The sequence below is a fragment of the Saccopteryx leptura genome, chromosome X (assembly GCF_036850995.1).
Source record: "Saccopteryx leptura isolate mSacLep1 chromosome X, mSacLep1_pri_phased_curated, whole genome shotgun sequence".
NCBI lineage: Eukaryota > Metazoa > Chordata > Mammalia > Chiroptera > Emballonuridae > Saccopteryx > Saccopteryx leptura.
Window position 1 is genome coordinate 127,123,581 of NC_089516.1, and position 26,234 is coordinate 127,149,814.

General features: G+C 37.4%; 1 protein-coding gene across 1 annotated transcript in view; it reads right to left on the bottom strand.

Moving 5' to 3' along the window:
- FRMD7 (FERM domain containing 7) overlaps positions 1-26,234 on the bottom strand; it is a 57,341-nt gene that overhangs the window by 27,525 nt on the left and 3,582 nt on the right. Inside the window, exons 2-5 of the mRNA XM_066357881.1 lie at positions 18,793-18,805; positions 9,457-9,561; positions 8,621-8,663; positions 6,489-6,567 (exon numbers count right to left, since the gene is read on the bottom strand). Coding sequence (XP_066213978.1) covers positions 6,489-6,567; positions 8,621-8,663; positions 9,457-9,561; positions 18,793-18,805 — 240 coding nt within the window. The remainder of the gene's footprint in view (positions 1-6,488; positions 6,568-8,620; positions 8,664-9,456; positions 9,562-18,792; positions 18,806-26,234) is intronic.

Genomic DNA, 26,234 nt, shown 5'->3' on the forward strand with positions numbered 1-26,234 from the left:
GAATTATCTGACTCCATCAAAAAGAATAACATAAGAATAATAGGTATATCAGAGGGAGAAGAGAGAGAAAATGGAATGGAGAACATACTCAAACAAATAATAGATGAGAACTTCCCAAGCCTGTGGAAAGAACTAAAGCCTCAAGTTCAAGAAGCAAACAGAACTCCAAGTTTTCTTAACCCCAACAAACCTACTCCAAGGCATATCATAATGAAATTGACACAAACCAACAGCAAAGAAAAAATTCTCAAGGCAGCCAGGGAAAAGAAGAATACAACATATAAAGGAAGGCCCATTAGATTATCATCAGATTTCTCAGCAGAAACTCTACAAGCTAGAAGAGAGTGGACCCCAATATTTAAAGTCCTGAAAGAGAGGAACTTTCAGCCATGAATACGATACCCATCAAAGCTATCCTTCAAATATGAAGGAGAAATAAAAACATTCACAGATACAGAAAAGATGAGGGAATTTATCATCAGAAAACCCCCACTCCAGGATTTACTAAAGGGGGTTCTCTAATCAGATACAAAGAACAAAAAAAAACAGAGCCACAAGTAAAAGCTCCAAGAAGAACACAATAAACCAAATTTAAACTGTGACAACAACAAAAAGAAAGAGGGGGAGAAGATGGAGTTTAACAGTAGCAAAGGACGATGGAGTGCAAAAGTACTCACAAAATAGTTCACTATAATGAACAGGGTAGGGACCCTTTTCATTATTCAAAGGTAACCACCATTGAAAAAACCACCACAGAAGCACATGAGATAAAAAAGATAGCAACAGTGGAAAGATGTATGGAATACAACCAAATAAAAACAAAAGATAGAAAAACAAAAGAGAAGGATCAAACAAGACACAAAACTAACAGAAAGCAAGATATAAAATGGCAATAGGGAACTCACAAGTATCAATAATTACACTAAATGTAAACGGATTAAACTCACCAATAAAAAGGCACAGAGTAGCAGAATGGATTAAAAAAGAAAATCCAACTGTATGCTGCCTACAGGAAACTCATCTAAGTAACAAGGATAAAAACAAATTCAAAGTGAAAGGCTGGAAAACAATACTCCAAGAAAATAACATCCAAAAAAAAGCAGGTGTAGCAATACTCATATCAGATAATGCTGACTACAAGACAGGAAAAGTACTCAGAGACAAAAATGGCCATTTCATAATGGCTAAGGGGACACTGAATCAAGAAGACATAACAATTCTTAATTTATATGCACCAAACCAAGGAGCACCAAAATATATAAGACAGCTACTTATTGATCTTAAAACAAAAACTGACAAAAATACAATCATACTTGGAGACCTCAATACACCGCTGACAGCTCTAGATAGGTCATCCAAACAGAGAATCTACAAAGACATAGTGGCCTTAAACAAAACACTAGAGCACCTGGATATGATAGACAACTACAGGACATTTCATCCCAAAGTGACTGAGTATACATTTATCTCCAGTGTACATGGATCATTCTCAAGAATTGACCATATGTTGGGCCACAAAAACAACATCAGCAAATTCAGAAAAATTGAAGTTGTACCAAGCATATTTTCTGATCATAAAGCCTTGAAACTAGAATTCAACTGCAAAAAAGAGGGAAAAAATCCCAAAAAAATGTGGAAACTAAACAACATACTTTTAAAAAATGAATGGATCAAAGAAGAAATAAGTGCAGAGATCAAAAGATATATACAGACTAATGAAAATGACAATACGACATATCAGAATCTATGGGATGCAGCAAAAGCAGTGATAAGAGGGAAGTTCATATCACTTCAGACATATATGAACAAACAAGAGAGAGCCCAAGTGAACCACTTAACTTCACACCTTAAGAACTAGAAAAAGAAGAACAAAGACAACCCAAAACCAGCCGAAGAAAGGAGATAATAAAAATCAGAGCAGAAATAAATGAATTAGAGAACAGAAAAACTATAGAAAAAATCAATAGAACAAGGAGCTGGTTCTTTGAAAAGATCAACAAAATTGACAAACCCTTGGCAAGACTTACCAAGGAAAAAAGAGAAAGAACTCATATAAACAAAATCCAAAATGAAAGAGGAGAAATCACCACAGACACCGTAGATATACAAAGAATTATTGTAGAATACTATGAAAAACTTTATGCTACTAAATTCAACAACCTAGAAGAAATGGATAAATTCCTAGAAAAATACAACCTTCCTCGACTGAGTCAAGAAGAAGCAGAAAGCCTAAACAGACCTATCAGTAGAGAAGAAATAGAAAAAACCATTAAAAACCTCCCCAAAAATAAAAGTCCAGGCCCTGACGGCTATACCAGCGAATTTTATCAAACATTCAAAGAAGACTTGGTTCCTATTCTACTCAAAGTCTTCCAAAAAATTGAAGAAGGAGCAATACTTCCAAACACATTTTACGAAGCCAACATAACCCTCATACCAAAACCAGGCAAGGATGGCACAAAAAAAGAAAACTACAGACCAATATCTCTAATGAATACAGACGCTAAAATACTAAACAAAATACTAGCAAATCGAATACAACAACATATTAAAAAAATAATACATCATGATCAAGTGGGATTCATCCCAGAATCTCAAGGATGGTTCAACATACGTAAAACGGTTAATGTAATACACCATATCAACAAAACAAAGAACAAAAACCACATGATCTTATCAATAGACGCAGAAAAGGCTTTCGATAAAATACAACACAATTTTATGTTTAAGACTCTCAACAAAATGGGTATAGAAGGAAAATATCTCAACATGATAAAGGCCATATATGATAAACCATCAGCTAACATCATATTAAATGGCACTAAACTAAAGGCTTTCCCCCTTAAGTCAGGAACAAGACAGGGTTGTCCACTCTCTCCACTCTTATTTAATGTGGTACTAGAGGTTCTAGCCAGAGCAATCAGACAAGACAAAGAAATAAAAGGCATCCATATCAGTAAAGAAGAAGTAAAGGTATCACTTTTTGCAGATGATATGATACTATACATCGAAAACCCCAAAGAATCCACAAAAAGACTACTAGAAACAATAAGCCAATACAGTAAGGTCGCAGGATACAAAATTAACATACAGAAGTCAATAGCCTTTCTATATGCCAACAATGAAACAACTGAGAAGGAACTCAAAAGAATTATCCCCTTCACGATTGCAACAAAAAAAAATAAAATACTTAGGAATAAACATAACAAAGAATGTAAAGGACTTATATAATGAAAACTATAAACCATTGTTAAGGGAAATCGAAAAAGATATAATGAGATGGAAGAATATACCTTGTTCTTGGCTAGGAAGAATAAATATAATCAAGATGGCTATATTACCCAAAGCAATATACAAATTTAATGCAATTCCCATCAAACTTCCAATGACATTTTTTAAAGAAATAGAGCAAAAAATCATCAGATTTATATGGAACTATAAAACCCCTGAATAGCCAAAGCAATCCTAAAGAAAAAGAATGAAGCTGGGGGCATTTCAATACCTGACTTCAAACTCTATTATAGGGCCACGACAATCAAAACAGCATGGTATTGGCAGAAAAATAGACACTCAGACCAATGGAACAGAATAGAAAGTCCAGAAATAAAACCACATATATATAGTCAAATAATTTTTGATAAAGGGGCCAACAACACACAATGGAGAAAAGAAAGCCTCTTCAATAAATGGTGCTGGGAAAACTGGAAAGCCACATGCAAAAGAATGAAACTGGACTACAGTCTCTCCCCCTGTACAAAAATTAACTCAAAATGGATCAAAGATCTAAACATAAGACCTGAAACAATTAAGTACATAGAAGAAGACATAGGTACTCAACTCAGGAACCTGGGTTTTAAAGAGCATTTTATGAATTTGACTCCACAGGCAAGAGAAGTGAAGGCAAAAATTAATGAATGGGACTACATCAGACTAAGAAGTTTTTGCTCAGCAAGAGAAACTGATAACAAAATAAACAGAAAGCCAACTAAATGGGAAATGATTTTTTCAAACGACAGCTCAGATAAGGGCCTAATATCCAAAATATACAAAGAACTCATAAAACTCAACAACAAACAAACAAACAATCCAATAAAAAAATGGGAAGAGGATATGAATAGACACTTCTCCCAGGAAGAAATACAAATGGCCAACAGATATATGAAAAGATGCTCATCTTCTTTAGCTATTAGAGAAATGCAAATCAAAACGGCAATGAGATACCACCTCACACCTGTTCGATTAGCTGTTATTAGCAAGTCAGGTAACAGCAAATGTTGGAGAGGCTGTGGAGAAAAAGGAACCCTCATACACTGTTGGTGGGAATGTAAAGTAGTACAACCATTATGGAAGAAAGTATGGTGGTTCCTCAAAAAACTGAAAATAGAACTACCTTATGACCCAGCAATCCCTCTACTGGGTATATATCCCAAAAACTCAGAAACCTTGATACGTAAAGACACATGCAGCCCCATGTTTATTGCAGCATTGTTCACAGTGGCCAGGACATGGAAACAACCAAAAAGCCCATCAATAGATGACTGGATAAAGAAGATGTGGCACATATACACTATGGAATACTACTCAGCCATAAGAAATGATGACATCGAAACATTTACAGCAAAATGGTGGGATCTTGATAACATGATACGAAGCGAAATAAGTAAATCAGAAAAAAACAGGAACTGTATTATTCCATACGTAGGTGGGACATAATAGTGAAACTAAGAGACATTTATAAGAGTGTGGTGGTTACGGGGGGGAGGGGGGAATGGGAGAGGGATAGGGGGTGGGGAGGGGCAGAAAGAAAACAAGATAGAAGGTGACGGAGGACAATCTGACTTTGGGTGGTGGGTATGCAACATAATTGAACGACAAGATAACCTGGACTTGTTATCTTTGAATATATGTATCCTGATTTATTGATGTCACCCCATTAAAAAAATAAAATTATTTTAAAAAAAATAGAACTTGTAAATCTCAACACCAGAATGACAAACAATTCAATCAAAAAATGGGCAAAAGAAATGAATAGACACTTCTCCAAAGAGGATATACAGATCTCCAAAAAGGATATGCCAATAGGCATATAAAAAATGCCCAACATCACTAATCATTAGAGAAATGCAAAATAAAACCACAATGAGATATCCCCTCACACCAGTCAGAATGGCGCTCATCAACAAAACAACACAGAATAAGTGCTGGCAAGGATGTGGAGAAAAGGGAACCCTTCTACACTGGTGGTGGGAATGCAGACTGGTGCAGCCTCTGTGGAAGACAGTATGGAGATTCCTCAAAAAATTGAAAATCAAACTGCCTTTTGACCCAGCCAGCCCACTTTCAGGAATATACCCCAAGGACACTATAGAACAGTTCCAGAAGGAGAAATGCACCCCCATGTTTATAGCAGCATTGTTCACAATAGCGAAGATCTGGAAACAGCCCAAGTGTCCGTCAGAGCATGAGTGGATTAAAAAGCTTTGGTACATATATACTATGGAATACTACTCAGCCATAAGAAATGATGACATTGGATCATTTACAATAACATGGATGGACCTTGATAACATTATACGGAGCGAAATAAGTGAATCAGAAAAAACTAAGAACTATATGAACCCATGCCTAGATAGGACATAAAAATGAGACTCAGAGACATGGACAAGAATGTGATGGTAACAGGGAGTGGGGTGGAGGGGTGGGGAGAGGGCGAGGAAGGAGAGGGAGGGGGTGGGGTGAGAGTAAAGGCATAAAGAAAACCAGATAGAAGGTGACGGAGGACGATTTGACTTTGAGTGAGGGGTATGCAGTATAATCAAAGGTCAAAATAATCTGGAGATATTTTCTTGGAACATATGTACCCTGATTTATCAATGTCACTGCATTAAAATTAATAAAAAATAAGATTAAAAAAATGTAAGATTTAAAAAAAGAATGTATTATGAATTATTATTAAATTATATTAATTTTAGTAACAGTATTAAATAACTATAATAACATTATCAATAATTTATATTATACATAATTTATAATAATTTCAAGTTTTTACTTTTTTATCTTTTTAATTCTTTTTAAGTGTGTCATCATCATCACTTTCTACCTATGGAACATACATACAGACTATTTTCAGTATCAATGTAAATTAGGTGGCATTACACTTGTTCTGTCATGCTGCCCTCTGATTTGAACACAGATGCAATGAAAACAACCATTCTGTTGCAGCTGTTAATGGCATAACCTCCAAGTGGGTAGCCATGCCTCTACCATTTCTAGAACACATCTCTCCTTCTCTGTGAAGTCTCTACTCTTTGGAAAACTAGCACTTCTGGGTACCAGCCAGGTCTTTCTTCTCTGCAGCTCCTCACCATCTCCCAGAGAGAGACTGACAGCCAAATTTTCCAAAGAGGAGTAGAAGCCCATTCCCTGATAAATGGAAATGATGATTCTTAAGTAACATCATGTAAAAGACACACAGGTAAGTACTATACCTTGTAAGCTCTTCACGCAGATGTCCAGGGTCCACTGGGAAAAATTTCACCATAAATTTGAAAACAACCTCCTTAGGATCTTAAAACACAATATCTCCATAAGTTTTATTTACATGTCCATCACAACAGTTACACGTGTTTACACACACAAACACACACACATATTTTTCTTTCCTCTACCCTCCTCTCTCTATCACTCCCTCACAGACTTTTAAGTTTTAATTTTCACATTTGTAAGATGATGCTATTCCTGGACTGTGTCTCTCTAGATAGCAATTCGGAAAGTTCTCCTGGCCTTTTTCTACCCTTTTTTCCTTTGAGATTCTTTTTGTCAAGATGTGACTCTTTGAGGCCTATTGTGTCCTCTCTTAAAAAGTGTTCCATTTTAAAAAATATTCCATTTTCTACTTGGGATTTGCATTCCTGGTTGAGAGAAAGGTTCTTTCTTAGAATCAAGTGAATGTCATATGGCTGAATGATATCATAAAAGGAACTAGAAGAAGTATGATTAATGCTTCTATGTATCTTAAAATCTACATTAAAACACATCTACTTGCCTTCATTTCTACTTGCATTTGAAAATAAGAAGTTCTACATCTAAAGCAAACACATACATGCAGAATTTAGCATCATTTAGCAAATATTTTTGAATGCTTATTATATGCCAAGCATTGTATTAAGCAAGTATTGGGAATAAAATGACAATTAGCCACTTATATTCTAGTATAAGAGACAGATATCTAGACAGACAATTGTAGTACCAGAAGATATTACAAGCACTGATTACTGAAGAAGCACAAGAGGGGAAAAGAGTTTGGAGGAGGTCAAATAAAGCTTCTTATAGAAGTTCAAATCTGAGTAGGGCTGCCATATTTAGCAAATAAAATATAGGACTCTAAGTTAAATTAGAATTTCAGATAAATAATTGCATGGGACATACTTATAGAAGGAAATTATTGTTTGTTAATTTAAAATTCCAATTTAGTTCAGCATCCTCTATTTTATCTGAGAAGCCTATAGCTAAGGTTAGTTTAGTCAAAGTCAAGACAGGTAGGGATATAAAATGACTAGTTGCTAGAAAGGCACGCAGAGTCCAGTGTTTTGTGGATAGTGCTAACGAGTTTGTACTTTGTTCTAAGTGAAATATGGAGCCATGAAATCATTTTAAGAAGAACAATGATGTAGTCAGATTTGTATTTTCAATAGTTCCCTTTGGGAGTAGTGTATATGATGGGTCAGAGGAATCAGTTCAGAACCTGCTGGAATAATATGATGTTATCATTTTGTGGTGGGAAAGAGACAGTTGTGGAAAACACCAACACATAAAGAGCAGGTGGAGGAAGAGACACTATAAGAGAAGATTTTCAAAGAAAACCAGTTAGAAGGTGACGGAAGACAATTGGACTTTGGGTGATGGGAATGCAGCATAATCAAATGTCAGAATAACCTAGAGATGTTTTCTCTGAACATATGTACCCTGATTTATCAATGTCACCCCATTAAAATTAATTAAAAAAGAGAATATTTTGCAAAGTGTTGACTAAAATCCACCAGTATCAGAAACACCAGTGAAATGTGTTGAAAACAGAGGTTGCTGCTCCCCAACCCAGGAATGGGGCCCAGTAGTCTGTATTTTAATAAAAACCCCAAATGATCTTAATACACACTAAAATTTGAGAACCAACACATTATATTGTGAAATATAGGGCCAGGGGAAATATTTCCTACTTAGTAGGTACTCAAATATAAACTGAAACAAATGAACAATGGCTATGACAGGATAAAAATAAAATATCTGCAGGCAGAAGGTGAATGGCATTGAAGATCGAAATCAAGGATGCTGAAAGACTTGCAGTGCTAGAACCTGGTTATATTCCAAGAGCCTATCCACAGAGTCTTATAATTACCAAGGTTCTTCAAATTCATTCAAAGATTTGGCAGCATTATTTTCTTCTCTCAGGGAAAGTTAAAATAATTTTTAATTGTTAAATCCACTAAATATATGGATTAATCATATCAAAGCTCTTTTCTCCCCTTATACTGAGGTGAGGGATAGTGTGGCATGCTGAATACTGAAATCTTTTCTAGTATTAACTTGAAATTATATTCCTTAAATGATTTTCCATACTTACTTTTTAATTGTTTTGTGATTGGCTTCAGAAGTTCCAACCAGACCTGTGATAATAATGAAAAATTTGGTAGAACATGGCATTGAGTACAGCATGTGTGTGTGTGTGTGTGTGTGTGTGTGTGTGTGTATCATATTGAAGTAAATATGAAATAAACAAATACCAAGACTATTTAGACTTCTAAAGATAGTTAGAAACAGTAATGTTTAAGAGCTGACATACTTCTACCACACACAATCTGCTCCCTTGTATTTACTCAATGACAGTGAATATTGTTGATCTATAACCTCCTTGTTGTTGACATTTAAATCACTACTCCTCTGCCTGTAGGATAACAGAAGTGTTACAGACAGAGCTTGTTAGTTGCTACAAAAACTAACAAAAGCATTTGGCTCCTTGTTTGAATGCTATAGCTCTTAAATGCCAGTTTAATAGGTATAATGAACCTTTCTGGGAAGGTAACAGGTAATAATCAGGACCCAACAGGAAGAACATTGGGAATATTAAGAATCTAGGAAAGACAAGTCTTCTGAATATTCATAGTGCAGTGAGGAAACAATTCTGGAGGTTGAGGTCCAGCTTCTTGAAAGTCAAAATAGATAAAGTTCACAGAGTGACAAAAGAGGAGCATAGAGTGCAGGAGTTTATGTTTGGCAAACTGAGGTGACTTAATAGAAAGGTAGGAGGGAAGATAGTTATTAAATCCAGTCATTTTGCAAGGGTTTCAATGTTTTGTTTTTTCTATTTTTCAATTAGGGGTTGGAGTCATACATACCTAGCTGCAAACTGCATTTACAAGCAATTATAAACACAAAGAATCTTATACAAAATCAACTTACATTATTTCCAGAATGAGTACAGAATTCTAATCCAAAATATTCTTTTTCAGCAAGATTTAGATGGCTGCAGCTCAGGTTAAAGAGCGCCTTCCCCGATGATTTGTGCTAAATGAAACAAAGAGATCATAGCATAATTTGCATTCCTAACCTGATATTGTGAAGAATAAATGCAGTATAAATAAATGGTAGAAGTGACAAGACTCTCTTTACTGTTTCCTTTAAGCACTGTTTAGAATCGCTGAGACTCCCCAAATGATGTTGAGTTTTGCAGAAAGATATCATATATCAATCCGTAAATTGTTTTGAGAGATGCCCCTTAAAAAGCCTCAGACGGCCCTGGCCGGTTGGCTCAGTGGTAGAGCGTCGGCTTGGCGTGCAAAAGTCCCGGGTTCGATTCCCGGCCAGGGCACACAGGAGAGGTGCCCATCTGCTTCTCCACCCCTCCCCCTCTCCTTCCTCTCTGTCTCTCTCTTCCCCTCCCGCAGCCGAGGCTCCATTGGAGCAAAGATGGCCCGGACTCTGGGGATGGCTCCTTGGCCTCTGCCCCAGGCGCTAGAGTGGCTCTGGTCGCGACAGGGCGACGCCCCGGAGGGGCAGAGCATCGCCCCCTGGTGGGCAGAGCGTCGCCCCCTGGTGGGCATGCTGGGTGGATCCGGGTCGGGTGCATGTGGGAGTCTGTCTGACTGTCTATCCCGGTTTCCAGCTTCAGAAAAATACAAAAAAAAAAAAAAGCCTCAGACTAGGCCCTGGCTGGTTGGCCTGGTGTGCAGGAGTCCCGGGTTCACTTCCTGGCCAGGGCACACAGGAGAAGCGCCCATCTGCTTCTCCACCCCTCCCCCTCTCTTTCTTCTCTGTCTCTCTCTTCCCTTTCCACAGCCAAGGCTCCATTGGAGCAAAGTTGGCCCGGGAGCTGAGGATGGCTCTATTGCCTCTGCCTCAGGCACTAGAATGGCTCTGGGTGCAAAGGAACGATGCCCCAGATGGGCAGAGCATCGGCCCCTGGTGGTCATGCCAGGTGGATCCTGGTCGGGCACATGTAGGAGTCTGTCTGACTGCCTCCCCATTTCTAACTTCAGAAAAAAAAATTTAAAAAAAGCCTCAGACTAATGACAAACCTTCTTGGAAAAACAGAGCCTTGAGCTTAACCATAGCGAGATCTGCAAATCTACCCTTTCAGTAGAATTCTTAATTCATCTCTTAGGTAATTCGAATGTTTTCCCCAAAATTGACAGATAGTTTAATCAAAATGCAAATTTGACTTGCTTAACATGCTTCCATGGCTCACCTAAGAATAAAGTCTATACTCCGTAACAGGGGAAGCTGGGCCCTCTCTCCCTTGTATAGCTCTGCTTGCCCCTCCAGCCTCATCTCTTGCTCCACCCTCTTCCCCAACACTTCCCTATAATAATGGCAGCTTCCTCTTAGTTCTCCATACATGCCAAGTAGTTTCACGCCTTCATGCCTCTGCTCATGTCCTTCCTTCTACACAGACCGCCTTTCCCACTTTTCTCTAGTTTGCCTTACTCCTACTTAACTCAGATGTTATCTCCCTGGGACAGTCTTCTCAGATCTCTACCAACAGCAGGTTGGGTCAATGACAACCTCCGTGCTCCTAAATATTCTTGCTTACATCAAACATGTCATTTCTTAACATGGGATGCTTATTAGGCTGAATTCCTTCATAGCAGGGGGCCTTGCTTCATCATTTTTGTTACTTACCAGGTCTAATTGAGCCTGGCACACAGTAGGGATTCTTGAATGTTGTTATAACCCAACATAAAACTTACCAAATTACTCATATGAGTTTTGTTGGTCAAATAAGTTTGTAAATATGATACATATGTTTGCTCTCTTATAGTTTGTAGTGGGTGTGGGGGACAGGCTGTAAGCAGGCCGGGTAGTTATAGCCAAAGGCTTAGTTTTAAGCTTAAACTTTTCCCCACACCCTTGACTGATTGCATGATGTGGGGTTGTGCAGTCTCATGAGGAATCCCATTATGCCCCAGATAAGTGACTTTGTATCAGAGACTTCCTTGTTTGATTATTGGGATATAGGTTTGGATTTCTACATTATAAAATGGGGGCAGACCGGGAGCTTGCTCTCTCTCAGTTCCTGAGATTAGCATTAGAGGAAAGAGCAGAGAGGAGAGCAGAGAAAGGCCACGTGGAGGAGGCCAGGAGAAGCAGCCAAGATGGCAGAGTGCTGAAGGAGAAGCCAGTTTGTGCAGAGTTTGTGCAGAGAGAAGGAGATGGGGAACAGAGGTGAATAAGGCTGGCGAGCTAGACAACTTTGATCCTAGGAAACTCAGATAAGTCAGTAGCTTTGTGAGCACTGAATGAGTGAGTTTTGGATCCCAGTGTGTGTTTTTACTTGCCCACCAGGTGCAAGCTAGGATTAAAGGTAATGGCCCACCAGCTCTTGGCTCTGTCGTTTCATTACCATCTGTTCAAATCTAATGCAAACCTACATGGGCCAGGCAGCTGTGATGGTGGTGGTGGCTACTGGCTATACAAGCTCCTTGAGTAGATTTCTTTTTGTAGCTTTTCCCTTCTTTACATAAAGCCACACATTTTTTTCTTCATAAATCTTATACACACTGTGAGTGAAAAACAGACCCTTTCTTATGCTTCTCTGAGAGCTGGAGCCTTGAAGAACTCTCTGTGAAAATATCTTTGAGCTGTGTATGGCTAGGGCTGATCTGCAGCAGCATCCATTGCTAAACCCCAGAGTTAATGTTTGTAGGGAGGACTGTGATGGGAAAATTGGGCACTGTCTGTTAAGCACAAAGACATGCTGCTGAAAATTCTTTTTTAAAGTCAAATCACACTGTACTAGAGTGTTGCAAAGGAAGCTAGCTGCCAGGAAATGTAGCTGGAAATCGCCTATAGAATTAACAGCAACCTTGAGGATCACGGAGTTCAGCCACCCTCCTCTACAACCCTTGCCCGTTCCCTCTAAGCAGTACCACACTGAACAAAGCTCACATCTGGTGTTGAATAGCATCCAGGAAAGTGGCGTACGCCTCCCCCAGCACCCAAAATACTCCTCTCTACCTTCAACTTCTCTCCACTTAGTTACACTGCCCCAAACTTCTCAAACTCCAGATACATGTACGTTAACCAGGATCTTATTTTTAAATGCAAATAGGCCGGAAAGGGTGAAACCTATAGTGTGTCTAAGTGCCTGGAGTGAGCTGTGGGAAAGGGGATTTGATTGTATGTGGAAAGTCACACTGGAACTGTGGTCCAGGAAAAGGCAGTCAGCCCATGGCAGAGGTTGCAGGGCATGGAAGGGGGCAGTGGGGGAGATGTCATCTGGTAGGTAGGATGGAGGAAAGTTTTTGCTGATGTAACAACCTTGCCTAGGGCAAGTGCTGACACAGATCATTCCAGATAGAGGAAATCACTCCTATTTTTAAAGTCCTCCAGGCAGGGAACTGCCACGAGATCTTTCTTATGAAAGAAAAAAGAAAGAATTTCTAAAGACAGATATGACTGCGATACTTTTTCCAACACCAAAGAAACATTTCAGTCTTTAGAACCAAATTCTGTCATAGACTCCAGTTTCTTTGCAAACAACTTAAGTAACCCAACATTTTTTTTCTTCCTCATTTTTATTCCTCCTATTTCCATCCTGGTGCTTAATCTTCTCCATCAAGGCCACCACATACCATGTGTTTGCATATATGTAAATGTTTCTTCAGTCACAAAGAATATATAGCCATTCTTGTGAAGTTTTCTATAAAGGCTTCCTTTTCGCTTCCTTATATAAGATCTTATAACATGTTTATAAGAATAATCCCCTGCTTCTTTCATCCTTGAAAATGTTGCCAACTGGCTCTAAAAGCCTTTGGCATTTATGGTTTTAGAGGTCAGACACTCATGTGGTTCAATTTCTCCACCCCTGCCTCAGGGAGAGGCATTTCCCTTCAGTCCTCCATAGTGTAAGTTGAAATTGGCCAGCATTATGGAATGTGTTGTGTAATAGGTAAGGTCTTGGTTCTGTCTCAACAAGCACTTTTAAATTTTTTTAACCATTTGATTTAATTCTTCATTTTTTATGTTATGATTCTTTTTTTCATAATATTTCTTTATATACAACTTTCCTATTTTCTCTTTTTTTAGACTTCTGCTTTTCTTTTCAATTGCTTGTTCTTGTATAAGCTGCTACATTTCAACATTTTAACAAAGATCCTTAGTGGATTTAAACTCTTTATCATCAGTCCTCCCACTTAAGGAATTAGAACTCCAAATATGCATCTTGTCTTATCTTCATCACCCTTGGATTACAGTACAGCAGTGTTTGCATATATATGTAATTTAAACCATTTCAGAACTTGTATTTATGGTTTTCTATTTACAAATTTGTTTTTCACCATTGGATGCTGATTTCTGGGAGCTCCAAACTCATCTTCTCATGAAAACAATAATATTCAAGGTGAGTACCTCTAAAAAACAATCTACCAAAACTTTTATGTACCTACAGGAATCATACAACAATTGTTAAAACATACCTGAATTGTAATCCTGCCCTACCCACTTATTAGCTGAATGAATTGGGGACAATCTTAGTTCAAAGATTGGCCTGCCTTTTCCAGGTATCTGAAAACAGAAACCATGTGTTTGAATACCTGGATTTATATACAGTACTTGGCAATAAGTGGACATTCAATAAATGATTACTGAATAAATGAATGTATCCAAACTTTTAACTTGATTTATTTACATTAGTAAGAAAGTTTCTTCAGGAGGAAGAACAAATTAGTCACTTTGTGGCTTAGGGAAAATTATTGAACCTTTCTGAGCCTCAGTTAAAGAATCTATAAAATAAAGATAGCAGTAGTATTATCTCATAGAATTATTGTGAGGATTAAACAAGACAATTCAAATCTTGAAACAATTCAGGCACTGGCAAATCATGGAAGGATAGATAATTAATGTTAACAGCATTTTCCCTGGAGAGGGGAAACCTTAAGAGAAGTTTAACTTTTTACTCTGTAGATACCTAGACTTATTTTTTTATATGAGCAAGGACTGTAGAAACCCTTTTAACCAATTTCTATACAATGCACAGATAACTCATTCCATTCCCTCTTTGAAACATTGGCTGATGCTTATGTCATGATGAGAGCTCATGATTAATAGGCTACTCAATATGATCGTGCACTTTTATACCTATCAATGGAGTCCAATGCTTAGTAATAATTATTTTTGAACAAATTTTGATAATTCTACTTGTTATTGTAATTACACAGATTAATTAAATTATGGATGTCAAAGAATTATGAGTACTAAAAACAAGAGTGCTTCCATGAAAACTAAGTTTATCACTTTGCTAAAACTCAATAAGGAGAGAAGTCTTTCAAAATGTGCATTCAAATTAGTTTTGAATATGTAACAGTAAAATATCAGAGGAGAAAACTCTGGAAAGACTCTATTCTCAAATTGCTTTGCAAGCATCTACATCCTGTTCCATGTTAAATAAGAAAATGCTGGAAATTATAGATGATGCATAATGGGTATGGTTTATGGAAGAAAAACAAAGGGAAGAACACTTAGAAATCCTTACTTAGAAAAAAGCTTTGACTTGACATCAAAAGATTAGCAAATGGATATAAAAGTATATGTTTTGGGTCTAAATAAAAAAGTTTAATGTGTTTGTATGTATGAATATATTTATCATCTTTTAAAAAATATCAATTAATTAACCAACAACTACCTTTGATCACATTAGATAAAAGACAGTCTAATGTATCTATGTGTTAATTGTGTAGTTAACAAAATATAAACTTAACAATTAAAATTTCAGAAAATGATAAACTGAAACAAAATATAGCATATTCTTAACAGTAGCATAATAAGTTATTTTTACTTTTTTCTTGTAGTTGTTATATTTTCCAGATAAACGCAATAGATATTATAAAATTTAATTTTTAATCTTTTTTTGTGAGAGAGACAGAGAGAGGAACAGAAAAGGTCAGACAGACAGTAAGGGAGGGAGATGAGAAGTATCAATTCTTCATTGAGGCACCTTAATTATTCATTGATCGCTTTCCCATTTGTGCCTTGACTGGGGGGTTCCAGCAGAGCAAGTGACCTCTTACTCAAGCCAGTGAACTTGGGCTCAAGCCACTGCCCTTGGGCTTCAAGCCAGCAATCTTTGGGCTCAAGCCAGCAACCATGGGGTCATGTCTATGTTCCTACATTCAATCTGGTAACCCAGCAGTCAAGCCTGATGAGCCCACGCTCAAGCTGGCAACCTTGAGTTTTCAAACCTGTGTGTCCCAGGCTGATGCTCTATCTACTGCACCACTGCCTGGTCAGGCCAACATGATAAAATTTAAAAGCATAATGCCACCTTACCACTAGTGTACACTACTGCATCTGGTAGTGCAGTGCATAAAGCAATAACCTGGGATGCTGAAGACCCAGGTTCAAAACCCCAAGGTCGCCAGCTTGAACATAGGCTCATAAATATGACTCTATGGTCACTGGCTTGAGCCCAAAGGTTGCTGGCTTGAAACCCAAAGTTTCTGGCTTGAGCAAGGGGTCACTGACTCTGATGGAAGCCCCCAGTCAAGGCACATATGAAGAAAGCAATCAATGAACAACTCAAGTGCCACAACTACAAGTTGATGCTGCTCATCTCTTTCTCTTTCTGTCTGTCTCTCTCTCTCTTTCACTAAAAAGTATAGTGCCATACAAAAAGTTTTATAGATGTTTCCATTTCTAATGCTGACTCCAACATTCAAAATATTTCTTTTGCTGGAGAGTGACGTCATGGAAATGGCACCATGAGCAACGCGTCCTATGGATCTCCCCAAAATTTCAACTAATTCATCAACTAGAGACAGAAAAATCTATCCTTGGAGCATCTGGGAGTTCCACACACACTGAAGGCGAAAGGGCTGCTTTCACTTGGAACTGAGAGTCGGGAGGGAGCTGAGGGTGTGGAGGAAGCTAACTGCGGCACGGATGTTTGTTCAAGCCGAGGAGGGAGTGTGCTTGTGGCGAGTCAACCCACGCGAGCAAATGCCCACACACAGTCCGGGATAAACAGCCCGCGCGCCGCGAGCAGCCACCCACATGCTGTGAGAAACTGCACGCCCTGCACCCGGGCCAGCACACACCAAGCTTCTCTCTGTGGGCGGGGCACTTCACCCAGCCATTCAAGCTAACAATCAAGTGTCAGTGAAGGGGCGTGTGGGCAGCTTGCAGTCCGTTCTGGAGCACATCTGTGGATCCAATCACTGAAATTAGCTTAACCCACAGTCTGTGCACCTCCCAACTGACCTCTGGGGCTCTAATTGACAAGATCTCTCTCAGTTCAGCAATCCAAGACAAGAGGCATGATATTCTTTAGTGCCTCTTGCAAAAGGGGTGGGGGCAACTTCTCATTGACAGAGCTTTCATACTCAGGGATATACACTAAAAAGAGGGACTTGGTAGATGTTAATACCTGTACTGCAGGCAGTGACTAGGGCATCTTCTTCCCAGTCAAAACAGGCTACAAAGTACAGAAAGCCTGGGGAGAGTGGTCCCACAGAGTGCTAGGCGTGCTGAACAGGCTCATTTAAAGTCACCTTGAGAACAATTGGCTCCCAGCCCCGCCTGACTACGCTGGCGGCTCTAACTGCCAGAGCCTTACCCAGAGCCCTGCATTGAGTGGGGTTAGAGTGGGGATTTGCCAGCTCTTTGAGCCTCTTACTCCCCAGGCAGAGAAAGCGGCAGGCTCATAGCTGGATCACCAGGGTGCTAATTCAGGAAGGGGAGACTAGGAGAGAGGCTCCGGGAAAACAGACTCTCTCATTGTCAGAGCCTGCAAACGCTAACAAGCCTTGACTACCAACGAGACTGAAGCCAAATATATGACATTGCCGTAGAATCTCATCAACTGCAAATCCCTACCTAAGCATGACACAGGGGCAGAGCCTGGGGTACAGAGTCACCGACCAGGAAGAGGGAGAGGGGAAAAAAAAGGAAGAAGTTAACCTCTCAAACTCAAGAAAAATCCACACACTTTATAACTTGTCCCACTATTTTTTGTTACTTTTATCTTCTTGCTTTATTATTATTATTTCTATTTCCTCCACCTTGGTCCTTTTATTCTCTGCCCATCTTATTCTTCCCTTTTCTTGAACTACACTACCCATAAGTGTTACATTTTATTTCTTTTCTTCTTCCTTACTCTCCATGAGGGTTACACTCCAAAACCCTTAACTCTTTCACTCTCTCTTTTTGTTTTTATTATTTTCCTTTCTTTTTCTTCCTTTCTTTTTCCCCTTTTAATTATTTCTCCCCTTCTATTAGTTTCCTCTCTTCTCCTTTTACTTTTCCTCTCATTCAATCCTCAATCATGAACAAATTATTTAATTTGGGACTCAAGTTTTTTTTTTTTTTTTTGTGGCATTTTGGGTGCCTTTTACTTTGCTTTTTAACTCAGTAGCATTCCTCCCAACCCAAGATCTCCATTCTATTTAGTCGTTGTTCCACTTAATACAATAGTTTTTTTTCTCCTTTTTTCTGTTTCCCTCTTATCCCTCTCATTATATCTCCTAGTCGACCATCACTTACAAGCAAATCATTTTATAGTTGACAAAGATTTTTTTCTTTTTTGCATTTTGTAGGTCCCTACTTCCTTTTTTGCCCCTTGAACACTTCCCCCCAAATCAGGCCCTCCGTTATAGGCAGTTTTTGTTCCATTTAGCATAATGTAATTCACAGGCCATCACAATATTTTCATAAGGAGGAAGGGAGAGGAGGGGAAGAGAAGAAAGAAAAGGGGGGGGGATAATAAATTATTATTGTTTTTTTTATTTTTTTATTTTTTCTGAATTTTTGTTTCCAATTTTTTTACTTTTTATACTTTATTAATTCTCATTAGTGCTATCAACAAGACAACCCTCAGATCCCATTAAGAAAAAGAAAATCGAATATCATGGATACAAAAGATAGAGAAGTAACACAGATAGATGTGGAAAAATATATGAAGAACAAATATAATATATTGGAAACCTTGGAGCTAAATGACAGAGAATTTAAAATAGAAATCCTAAAAATACTCAGAGATATAGAAGAAAACACAGAAAGACAATTTAGGGAGCTCAAAAAACAACTTGATGAACACAAAGAATATATTACCAAGGAAATTGAAACTATAAAAACAAATCAAACAGAAATGAAAAACTCAATTCACGAGCTAAAAAATGAGGTAACAAGCTTAGCTAATAGAACAGGTCAGATAGAAGGTAAGATTAGTGAAATAGAAGACAATCAATTTGAGGCGCAACAGAGAGACGAAGAAAGAGACTCAAAAAAAAAACGAGAGAGACCTACAGGAATTGTCTGACTGCATCAAAAAGAATAACATAAGAATAATAGGTATATCAGAGAGAGAAGACAGAGAAAATGGAATAGAGAATATACTCAAACAAATAATAGACAAGAACTTCCCAAGCCTGTGGAAAGAACTAAAGCCTCAACTTCAAGAAGCAAACAAAACACCAAGTTTTCTTAACCACAACATACCTTCTCCAAGGCACATAATAATGAAGATGGCACAAACCAGCGACAAAAAAAAAAAAAAAAAAAAATCTCAAGGCAGCCAGGGAAAGAAGAATACAACATATAAAGGAAGGCCCATTAGATTATCATCAGATTTCTCAGCAGAACTCTACAAGCTAGAAGAGAGTGGACCCCAATATTTAAAGCCCTGAAAGAGAGAAACTTTTGGGCAAGAATACTATACCCATCAAAGCTATCCTTCAGGTATGAAGGAGAAATAAAAACATTCACAAATACAGAAAAGATGAGGGAATTTATCATCAGAAAGCCCCCACTTCAGGAAATACTAAAGGGGGTTTTCCAACCAGATTCAAAGAACAAAACAAAACCACAAGTAACAGCTCCAGCAAGAAAACAAAAAAAACAAATTTAAACTGTGACAATAAAAGAAAAAAAAGGGGGAGAGGATGGAGATTAACAGTAGCAAAGCCCGATGAAGCGCAGAAACACTCATAAGATAGGGTACTACAATGAATATGGTAGATACACTTTTCAATACTTAATGGTACCCACACTTGAAAAAACCATCACAGAAGCACATGACTTTAAAAAGGTAGCAACAGAAGAAAGAAGTATGGAAGAGAAACAAACAAAAACAAATGATAGAAAAACAAAAGAGAAGAATCAAACAAGATACAAAACTAACAAAAAGCAATTTATAAAAGGGCAATAGGGAACCCAAAACTGACAATAATTACACTAAATGTAAATGGATTAAACTTACCAATAAAAAGACACAGAGTAGCAGAGTGGATTAAAAAAGAAAATTCAACTATATGCTGCCTACAAGAAACACATCTAAGCAACAAGGATAAAAAAAAAATCAAAGTGAAAGGCTGGAAAACAATACTTCAAGCAAATAACATCCAAAAAAAAAAAAAAAGCAGGTATAACAATACTCATATCTAATCATGCTGACTACAAGACAGAAAAAGTACTCAGAGACAAAAATGGTCATTTCATAATGACTAAGAGGACATTAAATCAAGAAGAAATAACAATTCTTAATATATATGCATCAAACCAAGGAGCACCAAAATACAATATATAAGACAGCTACTTAATGACCTAAAAACAAAAACTGACAAAAATACAATCATACTTGGAGACCTCACTACACCGCTGACGGCTCGAGATCGGTCATCAAAACAGAGAATCAATAAAGATATAGTGGCCTTAGACAAAACACTAGAGCACCTGGATATGATAGACATCTACAGGACACTTCACCCCAAAGCAAAAGAGTATACATTTTTCTCTAGTGTACATGGAACATTCTCAAGAATTGATCATATGTTGTGCCACAATGATAACATCAGCAAATTCAGAAAAATTGAAATTGTACCAAGCATATTTTCTGATCATAAAGCTTTGAAACTAGAATTCAACTGCAAAAAAGAGGGAAAAAAACCCACAAAAATGTGGAAACTAAACAACATACTTTTAAAAAATGAATGGGTCAAAGAAGAAATAAGCACAGAGATCAAAAGATATATAGAAACAAATGAAAATGACAATATGACATATCAGAATCTAGGGGATGCAGCAAAAGCAGTAATAACAGGAAAGTTCATATCACTTCAGGCCTATATGAACAAACAAGAGAAAGCCCAAGTGAACCACTTAACACCATAAGGAACTAGAAAAAGAAGAACAAAGACAATCCAAAACCAGCCGAAGAAAGGAGATAATGAAAATCAGAGCAGAAATAAATGAAATAGAGAACAGAAAAATTATAGAAAAAATTAATAAAACAAGGAGCTGGTTCTTTATAAAGATAAACAAATTTGACAAACCCTTTGCAAGACTCACCAAGGAAAAAAGAGAAAGGACGCATATAAATAAAATCCAAAATGAAAGAGGAGAAATCACCACAGACATCATAGATATACAAAGAATTATTGTAGAATACTATGGAAAAGTATATGCCACCAAATTCAACAACCTAGAAGAAATGGATAAATTCCTAGAATACAACCTTCCTAGATTGAGTCATGAAGAAGCAGAAAGCTTAAACAGACCAATTAGCAGGGAGGAAATATAAAAAACTATAAAAAATCACCCCAAAAATAAAAGTCCAGGCCCAGATGGTTATACTAGTGAATTCTATCAAACATTCAAAGAAGACTTGGTCCCTATTCTACTCAAAATCTTCCAAAAAATTGAAGAAGAAGCAATACTTCCAAACACATTTTATGAGGCCATCATAACACTCATACCGAAACCTGGCAAGGACAGCACAAAAAAAGAAAACTACAGACCAATATCTCTAATGAATACAGATGCTAAAATACTAAACAAAATACTGGAAAATCGAATACAACAACATATTAAAAAAAATAATACATCATGATCAAGTGGGATTCTTCCCAGAATCTCAAGGATGTTTCAACATATGTAAAACGGTTAACATAATATACCATATCAACAAAACAAAGAACAAAAACCACATGATCTTATCAATAGATACAGAAAAGGCATTTGATAAAACACAACACAACTTTATGTTTAAGACACTCAACAAAATGGGTATAGAAGGAATATATCTCAACATGATAAAGGCCATATATGATAAACCATCAGCCAACATCATATTAAATGGCATAAAACTGAGGACTTTCCTCCTTAAATCAGGAACAAGGCAGGGTTGTCCACTCTCTCCACTCTTATTTAATGTGGTGCTAGAAGTTCTGGCCAGAGCAATCAGACAAGACAAAGAAATAAAAGGCATCCATATTGGAAAAGAAGAAGTAAAGGTATCACTTTTTGCAGATGATATGATTCTATACATCAAAAACCCCAAAGAATCCACAAAAAGACTACTAGAAACAATAAGCCAATACAGTAAGGTTGCAGGATACAAAATGAACATACAGAAGTCCATAGCCTTTCTATATGTCAACAATGAAACATTTGAGAATGAACTCAAAAGAATAATCCCCTTCACGATTTCAACAACAACAACAAAAAATACCTAGGAATAAACATAACAAAGAATGTAAAGGACTTATATAATGAAAACTATAAACCATTGTTAAGGGAAATCAAAAAAGATACAATGAGATGGAAGAATATTCCTTGTTCTTGGTTAGGAAGAATAAATATAATCAAGATGGTCATATTACCCAAAGCAATATACAAATTTAATGCAATTCCCATCAAAATTCCAATGACATTTTTTAAAGAAATGGAGCAAAAAATCATCAGATCTATATGGAACTATAAAAAAACCCATATAGCCAAAGTAATCCTAAAGAAAAAGAATGAAGCTGGGGGCATTATAATACCTGACTTCAAACTATATTATAGGGCCACGACAATCAAAATAGCATGGTATTGACAGAAAAATAGACACTCAGACCAATGGAACAGAATAGAAAACCCAGAAATAAAACCACATATATATAGTCAAATAATTTTTGATAAAGGGGCCAACAACACACAACGGAGAAAAGAAAGCCTCTTCAATAAATGCTGCTGGGAAAACTGGAAAGCCACATGAAAAAGAATGAAACTGGACTACAGTTTGTCCCCCTGTACTAAAATTAACTCAAAATGGATCAAAGATCTAAACATAAGACCTGAAACAATAAAGTACATAGAAGACATAGGTACTAAACTCATGGACCTTGGTTTTAAAGAGCATTTTATGAATTTGACTCCAAAGGCAAGAGAAGTGAAGGCAAAAATTAATGAATGGGACTACATCAGACTAAGAAGTTTTTGCTCAGCAAGAAAAACTGATAACAAAATAAACAGAAAGCCAACTAAATGGGAAATGATATTTTCGAACAACTGTTCAGATGAGGGCCTAATATCCAAAATATACAAAGAACTCATAAAACTCAACAACAAACAAACAAACAATCCAATAAAAAATGGGAAGAGGACATGAACAGACACTTCTCCCAGGAAGAAATACAAATGGCCAACAGATATATGAAAAGATGCTCATCTTCATTAGTTATTAGAGAATTGCAAATCAAAACGACAATGAGATACCACCTCACACCTGTTAGATTAGCTATTATTAACAAGACAGGTAATAGCAAATGTTGGAGAGGCTGTGGAAAAGAAGGAACCCTCATTCACTGTTGGTGGGAATGTAAAGTAGTACAACCATTATGAAAGAAAATATGGTGGTTCCTCAAATAACTGAAAATAGAACTACCTTATGACCCAGCAATCCCTCTACTGGGTATATACCCCAAAAACTCAGAAACAGTGATACATAAAGATGCATGCTGCCCCATGATCATTGCAGCATTGTTCACAGTGGCCAGGACATGGAAACAACCAAAAAAACCCTTAATAGATGACTGGATAAAGAAGATGTGGCACATATACACTATGGAATAGTACTCAGCCATAAGAAATGATGATATCGGATCATTTACAACAAAATGTTGGGAACTTGATAACATTATATGGATTGAAATAAGTAAATCAGAAAAAAACAAAAACTATTGATACATGATTCCATACACTGGTGGGACATAAAAACGATACTAAGAGACATGGACAAGAGTGTCGTGATTACCAGGGGTGAGGGGAGGGAGAATGCGGGAGGGAAGGAGGGAGAGGGAAAGAGGGAGGGGGATGGGCACAAAGAAAACTAGATAGAGGGTGACGGAGGACAATCTGACTCTGGGCGATGGGTATGCAACATAATTGAACGACAAGATAACCTGGACATGTTTTCTTTGAATTATTAATGTCACCCCATTAACATTAATAAAAATTTATTAAAAATAATTTTTTTGCTTCCTCAAAAAATTATTCTTGAAGTAACCGATGATAATCACTTAATTTCCTAACTGTATGGATATACCTTATTTTTTATCCCAAAATATAACTACATTATCTCCACCTGCCATATCAAAATATAATAGACTGTGTTGCTTAAACAATAGGAATTCATTTCTAATACTTCTGGAAGCTGGAAGTTTGAGATCAGGATGTCAGAGTGGTTGGGTTCTGGGAGACTTCTTGTCCTGTCTTACAGATGGCCTCCTTCTTGCTGTGTCCTCACAAAGCAAAGGGAAAGGTAACTCTTCTTCTTTCTCCCTCTTCTAATAAGGCCACCAATCTTATTGAATTAGGGTTCCACTCCTGTGACCTAATGTAACTTTAATTATTTCCTAAAAGCCCTATCTCCAAATACAGTTACTTTAGTCATATTTGATGGTTAGAGTTGCAATGTATGAATTTAAAGAGGACACAATTCAGTCCAAATCAATTACCCAGCTGTATAGCTTAGTTTAGTTACCATTCTTGCTCTTACTGACATGTGACTCTTTCCAAAAATTACATCCACTCTCAAATATTGAAAATTTATGAGGCATTTTGGAAAGAATGTTCCCAGTTACAGAAGGCCATAAAAAGAGTTCCAAGAATGTGTTGAGTACCTGCAATAAATATGAGGAAGCACCACATCATGGCTAGAAACATGTCTCTGGAGCCAGACACACCTTGATCTAGTTCTGATATCTCTACTCACTGAAGTGTGACATTGGTCAGGCTATTTCATTTCTCTAGGTCTCAGTTTCCTCAATTGTAAAATGGAAATGTCAGAAGCCACACACAGAAGGCCACATATTATGTGATTCCAGTTATAAGAAATGTCCAGAAATGGCAAATCAATTGAAACAGAAAGCAGATTGTTAGTTTTAAAGGACTTGGGGGTGGAGGGGTGTGTGAGTGACTGCTAATTAGGATGAGATTTATTTTTTGGAGGATAAAAATATTTTGGAATTAGATAGTTGTTGTGGTTGTACAAAAAGTGAATATACTAAAATCCACTGAATTATATATACTTTAAAAAGGTGAGTCTTATGGTATGTGGATTGTATCTCAATTTAAAGAAAGAATTATGGTGAGCATCTAACAAGAATATTTATGTCAAGTACTTTACACAGTGTTTGGTCCATAGGAAGAGCTTAAGAAGTGTTGGCTGTTTGTAAGGTGACCATATTTTATCATCCAAATCAGGACACGTTGAAGGTTGATGAGGGTACTAGTAATTATTACTTTGTCACAGTAGGTATAAACCAGTTCTTTCCTAGACAATCTTTGATGTCTTGTTACTTAACTATTAGCATTTGGACCACCCAAGGGGTCTGTTTTGATAAGGGCAGTATTGAAATGTTTCCCTTCATAGAAAACAAGGCAGGTTGATCATTCTCCCAGTGGCAAGTAAATGAGTTCCCTTTTAGTCATGTTAACTTTGATTCCACATTTTCATAGATAAGGCTTAACCATAAAAGTCACACACAAAAAAGACAGAAACAAAAACTACTTCATCAGTCTCAATCTTATCTTTAAATACTTTAAAAGCAAAGCCTCACCTCACCTTTAGCATGTTCTTTTTACTTTCTTTGTTCTCTTTTTCCAATTATTTTTATTTTCCTGTTGCAATCAAAAGCCTACTTTTGATATGGTTGATTTTGTCCTTATGTACATGTACTTAGTCTTTGGTGAATTTTCCACTGTCCCTTCAATTCAGCACACATTATTTAGCACCTATTCTGTGTCAGGTATTATCCGGGGCTCCAGACATACCCAGATGAGCAAGAAACAGGCATTACTATCAAGAAATATGTAGGTTGGCAGGCAAGGCAGACACATCAATAGGTAATCATAGTAATTGAAGCTAAGTTCCCTTGTGGAAGCATACATATAGGGAGTTATATGAGATCATATCCAAAGGTCACTTAACCCAAAAATATGGGCATAGGACAATGAAATCTTAATAGAGGGGGCACCTAATCTGAGACATGAAGCAAGAATTGAAGTTACCCAGGTGAACAGAAGGATGAAAGAGTGTCAGGGGCAAAGAGATTAGAAAACCTGGTGCAAACAATGAAACTGCAAGCAGTGTGGCATTCATACAGGAGCAAATGAGATGCAGTCACTGGAAAAATAGGTAAGAGCCTTGCCAAAGCAGGCCTTTTATGCCAGAAGCTATATAACTGAAGGCACAATTTGGGGTGAAGGTAGCTGAATGATTTTCAGCAGGGAATTGACATGATAAGAGTTGTGTTTTAGAAACCCCATCTTGGCAGTAGGGAGGGAAGACCCTTTCAAACAGTAGAGTGCATATAAATCACCTGGGCACCTTGTTAAAATGGTGCTCAAATTCAAACTCAATAGGTGGGAGTATGACCTTATAATGTGAAGTCCTCCCCACCTCCCAGGTAAAAGTGCTGCTACTG